The sequence below is a fragment of the Arachis ipaensis genome, chromosome B4 (genome assembly GCF_059453495.1).
Source record: "Arachis ipaensis isolate K30076 ecotype BB chromosome B4, ASM5945349v1, whole genome shotgun sequence".
Classification (NCBI taxonomy): Eukaryota; Viridiplantae; Streptophyta; class Magnoliopsida; order Fabales; family Fabaceae; genus Arachis; species Arachis ipaensis.
The window spans coordinates 15,028,807-15,037,776 of record NC_142439.1 but is presented as its reverse complement, the minus strand read 5'-3'; the positions used below and the strand labels follow the sequence as shown (position 1 = coordinate 15,037,776).

Genomic DNA, 8,970 nt, shown 5'->3' with positions numbered 1-8,970 from the left:
CAGTTTTGTATTGTAACTATCAGCTTGAAAATGTTGTTATACCTTAAATTGCATAAAGTCTCAGCAAGGATGCATAAATTGCATAAAGCTAAAACAAAACAATGTTTGATCCATTTATACTCTTGAGAAAAACAAAATTACTCTTTGAAGTCAAATAATTGCCTAGCGTATAGCATTACAAGTTCCAAATTTCATATAGATCAGATACTATAAATCACCTATAAACAGTTTGTAAAATATATTTATATATAAATATATATAATGTAGAAACTGATCAGATACTACATTATGACCAGTTTGTAAAATATAATCAGAAACCTATAAACAATAATGAAATATTAGATACGATCTATATTCATTAGAGACAAGCTATTTTGGGATATCCATATTACTCTGCTGTTGACACAACACCTCAAGCACATCATTACCGATTCAGAACCATCCTTAATGCATGCATATACTCATACATTAGTAATAGAACTAGTAATAGAACTATTAATTATTAATATTATAATAATAGAATATCTTTTTTCTACTTAAGCAATGACTTGAGGATAACACGACTAAAGATAACATAAGCTGCAAGCAATGATGTCAGTGCATTGGAAAATTAAATGTAGGCCACTAGAAATATTGATTTTAATTCCGAAATTTTCAAGTAATCCATGAAATAGATAAGATAAGCAAGGAAGGTCGACCAAATATTCAATTACTGGATGTGAGCAAGCAAAAATAAAAAATAACAATAAAATGGCATAAGTATAATTAATATGTCAAAGGGAGAAATTCCTATGTAACGCTGGGGATTTGAGTTGAAAAGGAATCAAATGAAAGCCAAAAACATGTGTTTGTTTCCTTTTGGATTGCGTGGTTTTACTGGTTTGTATTTAATGAACCAAAAACCAAAGCAAAGGGTTGGTGGAATTGGAGAGGGACCTACGCTCACACTGTCACACATTACCCCCACTTGATCACATGCACCGTCCAAACTCCCTGTACTCCATGTCAATTTCTTCAAGGGTCTCTATGTGCTCACTCACAAAGCTGAGATACAAGGAGGAGGAGTGTCTTTTACTCTTAAGGCTATTTCACAACTTTCAATAGTGTCTAACGCAAAACACAATTAAAATTTAAAACTGGGTAAAAGTCCAAAAATAATGTACCTCACTGGAACAGCTAAAAGACTCCTCACACCTTTCTGACCAAGCTCAACGAGAGTTTCATCTGTATATGGTTTCAACCACTGTACCGGGTCCACTCGACTCTGGAAATTCATCCAACAATTCCATAAGAAACAGAGGCTCTAAAAGGTAAGCCAACAATTCAGCAATTAAAAAGCAAGTTAATGAGGTCCAAACTAACCTGATAAGCAAGAGTGTGCTTATTGTTAATTCCTCTAGCTTTCAACTCCTGCATAATCAGATTTACCATCACTTTGTGCACTGATAAAAAAAATAATAGCAGTAAGTAGAAGCAGAAGTAAAAGTATTGATATAGTGTATATGGGGCTTTTGCAAATATTAGGTTATTTGAGTGTTTGAGAAAAAGGTATACAGGAACCATATCATAGATATTCTACAGCTATTCCAGGGTTGTGAAAGTAACTCATCTGACTATATTCTGTGATCAAATAATAAATAAAAAGGGGAAATAGAGACAATGGGATGAAATTTACAATAACAACTTCAGCTTGCAATTATTTGATATAATCAGAATAAAAGTATGCCTTTATAATATAGAGAACTAAATTTCCAATTTAAAAGAAGCAAATGATATTATGTTTACACATAATAGTTAATAACATGATACATTCTAAAGAAAAACAGAAACTTAGACTCTTACTATGGCAAGTAATTACCACATCCCAACCTGCCTCTTCACTTCAAAAAGGATACAAAGCAAACAGGACAAAGAAGAAACATATAAAGAGAAGATTTATTAGTGTCACTATTATTACCCTTAGCCAATGTTGAATACAAAGGACATGCAAACCAAATAGTACCATTCTGTATCTGTGAGATCCTCCGGAGACAGTGCTGCTGAACGCCTTTTGGTTTGAGGGCTGGCTTCTACAGCTTTGAGGGACTTGTATAACTCTCGAAGCTGCTCACTCCGCTGCAACCCTATCTGATCAAAATTGAGTTCCACTCCTTGACTTGTCTTCCTTGTCTTAATGTCTCCATTGTAATATCCTTCCCCCCAACTCAACACCCTGCTAAATGGGCACCATGAATAGAAAGAAATTGATTTTGAATAGTAGTATTATTGAATTGTGGTGTTGTCTAAGAAGCCATTGCATTGAGTTGTTCATATTAGAGAAGAAGAAGAAGAAACAAGTCATGATGTGTCTCGTCATATGAAGTCCATTGAGGTATTTTCACAAACAACACATTCAAGAAACAGAAAATGAAAAAAAAATCACAAAACAGAACTGAAATTCAAGGAAACAGTTAGTTAGAAGTTAGTACCCGGGTTGGGTAGATGAAGTAGACCAGAATATTGCATAGCTCCACTGGATGCTTCTCACAGACAAAGCAAGATGTTCTTTGAAGTTCTCCAGCAACATTTCCTTGTTCTTTGGGTTCAGGAAAATAACCTTTCAGCTTGAATCATACTTGATTCTCCCCATGAAACCTAAAAAATGAATTAAGCAAACTCTTAAAAAATTTGGCCTAGAAAACACATTGGTATACCAGACAGCAGCTGACAGAATTTATATCTTTATCAGTTTTACAAAGGGCATTTGTGAAGAATACAAAAATAGAAGAATTTTTATAGGAAGGATAAAATCTGAGTTTCCAATGGCATTAAATACATAGAAGTTCACTTTCTCTATAAAATCATTTCCCTTTTGTATTAGTAAAACTCTCTCTATACCAAATCATATCCGCAGAGAACACATTAGGATAAAAAGTAAAAACATATATCCAGGCCCCAAAAAAATGAGTATGAACAGAGGATACTTATTTGATTCAGGTCAAATGCTTAGCTTCCTACCACCAGATTATTGCAAAATTACAGCATTTAAGCTAGGAAATAATTTTCTTTTGATGAAATGCAAACCGCAGTACATAAGCCTATTACATGTCTTGAAGGTTGAAACTTCTTTGATGGAGCTGCCTGCAATTGAAACTTTTATCTAACTATTCAATTCCATTAGACAAAATCAAATACAAGAACGAAAACGAATTGAGCACTCACATAGTTGCATAGAACTTCCAACACACCTTCATCACAGATACACTGCTGCACCAAGACCGTTCTAGGTGGCAGTGCACCAGAGACCCTCACACCCTCAAGAAACCTCCATTTAGTATTTCTTTACCAAAAAATTGAAGACAAACATCAGAAACCATTCCAATAAGCAATTTACATCATAATCAAACAAAATAACAAATGATCATATCACTCAAACCTTATATCAAGTATCTGTACTATTCGAATAAATGCATGTGTCATGGTAAGGCAAAGCACATATAATAAAATAGACAATCCATCGCATTCCCCACACCAATGCAATCAAACTAGAGAGTTCACCACATAATAGAAACAAAACAAAAAGAGAGGTGATTACAGTTGCAAGAGATGATTATATAAGAAAAGAAAACATTAATCAGCGTTATGGTGAGGGTTGAATAGAGAAATTTGCGGAGGGTTGAAACAGAGAAACAAAAAGGGATTAAATCTTTAAATACGTACCTTCTTGTGTTATGGTGAGGGTTGAGCACCGATTGAGGGAGGAACGACGATTGAGGGAGAGGCAGCGACGATTGAGTCAGCGTCGACGGAGGTAAGGTTTGAGCGAGAGAGAACGAGCACTGATGGAGGCCTTGCGAGCGAGAGTGAACGCCGACGAAGGGCACGCCGATGGAGGGTGCGCCGGCGGAGGCAGCACCGATTGAAGTTTCCAAGAGTTGTAAAAGAGGGATAAAGGGTTGCAAGAGAAGGATAGAGGGTTGCAAGTTGAGAGCGGGCTACGACCTGAAAGATGACGATGGATTCTCACTTCTCAGTGATGAAGAGGGCTGCGAGCTGAGACCTGAGAGGGCTGCGAACTGAGAGAGAGCTGCGAAAGTTTAGGGTTCTTAGTTGAGTAATGGAGAGGATTCGAGGGTTTGGGTTCTCACTTCTAAGTTAGGGCTGTTTTGAGTGTTCTGATAAAGAAATTAAGTGTTTGAGTGAGAAATTAAATTAAGTGGGAATCCTATCGTCACGCTTTTTTAGGGTCCCAAATAATTAGAGTTTATAGGCACGCTTTAAAAATGTGCCCCGTATCCTGACAAACTAGCCACGCTTTAAAAGCGTACCTGTTTCTCTCTATGGGCACGCTTTTGAAGCGTGACAAAAAAAAGGGTGGTCAAATCATAAATCAGTGGTCATCCTCATAAAAACGTGCCAAAATCTCTCTATGGCCACGCTTTTGAAGCGTGCCAAAAAAAGCGTGGCCACAAATCAATGGCTACCCTCATAAAAGCGTGGTCATTGACCACTTTTAGCCATGCTTTTAAAGCGTGGCAAGAAAAAAGGGTGCCGATAGGCCTTTTTTCTTGTAGTGTTACAAAACTTCTAGAAAGACATGGCATATGTGCACAATATACAATGCCATACACACCGCAACAAAATTTTGGTGTGGCAAAAAGGCGTAATCGAACGTTAATAGATATGGTTAGAAGTATGATGAGCAATTCTTCTTTACCTAAATTCTTGTGGATGTATGTATTAAAGACTACCGTGTATTTGCTAAATAGAATTTCTAGTAAAGTTGTTCCAAAGATTCCTTTTGAGTTATGGACTAATAGAAAGCCTAGTTTACGACATTTGCATATTTGAGGTTGTCCAACAGAAGCAAGAATATTTAATCCACAAGAAAAGAAATTAGATTCTCGAACAGTGACTGGCTATCCAGAAAAGTCTAAAAGGTATTTTTTTATTATCCAAACCATAGTCTAAGAATTATAGAAACTGGTAATACCAAATTATTTGGAAATGGTGAAATTAGTGGGAATGAAAATCATCAAATTGTGAAAATAAAAGAAATTAAAGTTAATGTTCCTATACATGTTTGTGCTCCTTTATCCATACCTACTCAAAGAGTAGTTCTAACTATTGTTGAGCACATTAGTAGTGATGAATAAAATTTGAATGATAATACTCCCAATGAAAAAATTAACTTACAAATATCTAAAATAAATGAGTCTTTAGAAGTACCATTGAAGAGATTTCAAAGAGAAAGAAAGTAAGCTATTTCAAGCTATTATGAAACTTATTTACAAGAAGAAGACATTGGAATATCTAAAGATCCAGTTTCATTTACACAAGGCATAAATAGCGATGATTCAGAAAAATAGATTGATGCCATGAAAGAAGAGTTAAAATTCATGGAAGATAACAAAATTTGGGATATTGTTGAATTGTCAGAAGGTGCTAAATATGTTGGTTGTAAATGGGTCTTCAAAGTTAAGCAAGACTCAAAAGGCAATGTTAAACGATATAAAACTAGACTTGTTGCTAAAAGATTTACTCAAAAGTATGGTATTGATTATAAAGAAACATTTTCACCTGTTTCTAAGAAAGATTCATTGCATATCATTATGGCACTTGTGGCTCATTATGACTTAGAGATACATCAAATAGATGTAAAAATTGCCTTTTTGAATGTGATCTTGATGAAGAAGTTTATATGGATCAACTTGAAGGTTTTCCAAATGAAGAAAAAAGTCATATGGTGTGTAAACTTAAGAAATCAATATATGGACTGAAACAAGTCTCACGACAATGATATATTAAGTTTAGTAATACCATTCTTTCTTTCAATTTTGAAAAAAATGTTATTGATGTATGCATATACTGAAAGGTCAGTGGGAGTAAGTTCATCTTTCTAGTCTTATATATTGATGATATTTTGCTTGCAACAAATGATTTGGAAAGGCTACATGAGACTAAAGAATATCTTTCTAGAAATTTTGAAATGAAAGATGTAAAAGAGGCATCCTATGTGATAGAAATTTAAATTTTCCATGATAAATAACAAGAATTATTAGGATTGTCTCAGAAGGCCTATATAAGTAAAGTTCTAGAGAGATTCACTATGAAAAAGTGTTCCGCAAAAATTGTACCAATTCAAAAAGGGACAAATTTAGTCCTATGCAATGCCTAAAAAATGACATAGAAAGAAAAGCAAATGAAAGCAATTCCATATAGTTCTGTAGTGGGTAGTCTTACGTATGTGCAAACCTGCACAAGATCAGACATTAACTTTGCAGTAGGAATGCTAGGATGGTATCAAAGTAGTCTTGGAACGAGTCATTAGAAAGCTGTAAAGAAGGTTTTAAGGTATCTTCGAAGAACAAAGAATTATATACTCATGTACAAAAGGTCTAGCCAATTAAAATAATTGGTTATTCAGATTCAGATTTTAGTGGATGTGCTGATACAAAAAAGTCTATATTTGGCAACTTATTCTTATTTTGGAAAAGCTGCCATATCATAAAAAATCTCTAAGTATAGTGTTGTGACAACATCTACATGGAGGCAAAATTTGTAGTATGTTTTGAAGCTACAAATCAAGCTTTATGGCTACGAAATTTTATTTCAGGACTTGGCATTATTAACTCAATTGCTAAACCAATGAAAATTTATTGTGATAATTCTACAACAATATTTTTCTACAAAAAATGATAGATACTCTAAAAGTGCCAAGCATATGGAAATAAAGTACTTTGGCATTAAGGAGGAAGTTCGGAAATAAAGAATGTCTATTGTAACACCCCGTTACCCTAAGCCTTACCTCTAGCCGTAAAGCAAAGGATAACAAAGTACCACAACAGTTCTAAAGCTTATAATGCATAATATATGCCCAAGAATTTATATAACTAGAAGCCCGATGAAGGAGTAAAGCTTAAAGTCGCTTAAAGCGGAATTACAAAACGCGAAGCGTTCACACATGATAACTAAACGGGTAGGCCCAGACGAATCAAGACATAGTATATATAAAACCTTGTAGATAGCTCCAGGATACACAAGGTAATAATTAAAGTAAATAAGATATATATAAGTATGATATACAAAAGAGGACTAGTCACAGCCTGCGGAGTTTAGGTCGGCTAGTCAAACTGAATACAATATAGTTTTAAAGTTTAAAACAGCAACAACCTATCTCTCAAAGTTTTCAGAAATAAAGCCTCTAAGGCAACAAAGTTAAATACACAAAAGATGAGAGAACTACAATATAATAATCAAAATACAAAAAGATAGCAAAAGATCCTCTGCTCTATCACCATCCCACAACTCACCGAGGTGGGTTACGACCTGCATCTGAAAAGCAACAATAAAATATGGTATGGGAACCGGAGGTTTTCAGTATGGTAACAGTGCTCAATATATAAGATGTAAGGTTCCGGGACGTCAAAGGCAATCCTAGAACTTCACATTAATACAGATATTCAAGTTTAATCAAAATAAATAACTTAAACCATAAACCATAAACAGGGTTATCTAAACTTAGGGAATTTCTAACTAATATCAAAATCACACCGCTGTACTCCACAGTCTTCACCATACCCTCCCCGCGATACCATCATCGCCGCCTACCTAACCTCCTCAGCACCAGACAAACACAGATAATGCAAGCGAGTAATTCACAGGTAATATACATATACAGCAAGTAAAACAGGAAGCAAGTAGGCATATTATACATTTAGGCAAACTGCAAGTAATCAAAGCAAATAAGCACATAAGAGATGCATATGATGAATTCCTGTCCTATTGGCTCGTGATATCACTTGTCGGTTCATGAATGCCAACCCGACACATCCTTTCATATGTCGCCTTTCTGCCACGTCCAAGGATATAGTTCCTGGCACGCTTTTGTATCGTTCCGAGGATATAGTGCCTAGCACACTTGCATGCTCCAAGGATATAGTGCGTGGCACACTCTTGCGGCAGAGAAGGAAAACAACAACATATGTTTCATTATAAATCGTTCCAGGGATATAGTGCCCGGCACACTATCATTCCAACAATATAGTGTCTGGCACACTTTTCACATCCAACAAGTCCATCAACCTCAAATCATCATCAGTCATCACCATTTTTTCATCTCAATCCACTTTCAATTCTCAAGTCTCAACATTTTAAGGATATAGTGCCTGGCACACTCTCCTTCAATATCCATCAAGCTCATCATAACCATCATTAGTTCTTAATTTCACAAGTTATCATCCACTCACAAGTTCTCAAGCCATTACCAATAAAGCACTTCGCTAGTTCACCCACAACTTCAGGAACCTAAGTCTCCATCTTCTAAACTCATACAGAAAATTACCACCTTAGTTCACTAACCCATCTCTATTAGTCTTAAGGCCTAATTACTAGTTAGCGATCTTAAACAGTAGATAGAGAAGTTTGGAAAGCTAAAGAACCCTTGAAAAGTGAAGAAAAATCATTTTTCAGCAAAACAGGGACTGTGCGTACGCACACGTTAAAAAAGTACGTCCGCGTACACATACAATATGTCCGCGTACGCATACACAAAAATTGGGCCATTTCACGTGCGCATACCTGGGCCGCGTACGCATATTCATCAGATTTCAGAAAAATGTCAAGTTGCAGAATTTTCAATTTTAAACACCAAACTTTAAACGTTCATAACTTCCTCCACAAAACTCCATTTTCATCAAACTTATATCATTTTAAAGATCTTGAAATCATCTTTATTTTAAAATAAAAATAATTTAATTTCAATGTATGAGGATCAAGTTATGAACTGCCAAAGTTTGTCAAAAATAAGGTTTTACCAAATTCAACAAAATTCTCTAGTTTCCAAAACTTCAAATCCAAACCAAAACAAATACACCCAAAACCAACACAAAGCCTCATACCAACATTTCTCAACCATCTCCCATCATTCAGTATTAAAACTATTTAACCCTCACTAACTTACTTAAATTTTTATCAACCTCCTCACTTCCT

At 35.2% G+C, this 8,970-nt stretch overlaps 1 protein-coding gene across 1 annotated transcript; it reads right to left on the bottom strand.

Moving 5' to 3' along the window:
• Positions 1–971: 971 nt before the first annotated feature.
• On the bottom strand, positions 972–2,005 carry LOC107636116 (ferrochelatase-2, chloroplastic-like). The gene is made up of 4 exons (XM_088485498.1): positions 1,958–2,005; positions 1,363–1,410; positions 1,164–1,264; positions 972–1,044 (listed from the first exon to the last, which is right to left on the bottom strand). Exons 1-4 carry the CDS (start codon positions 2,003–2,005, stop codon positions 972–974), a joined length of 270 nt encoding a protein of 89 aa, XP_088341624.1.
• Between the last annotated feature and the right edge of the window lie 6,965 nt (positions 2,006–8,970).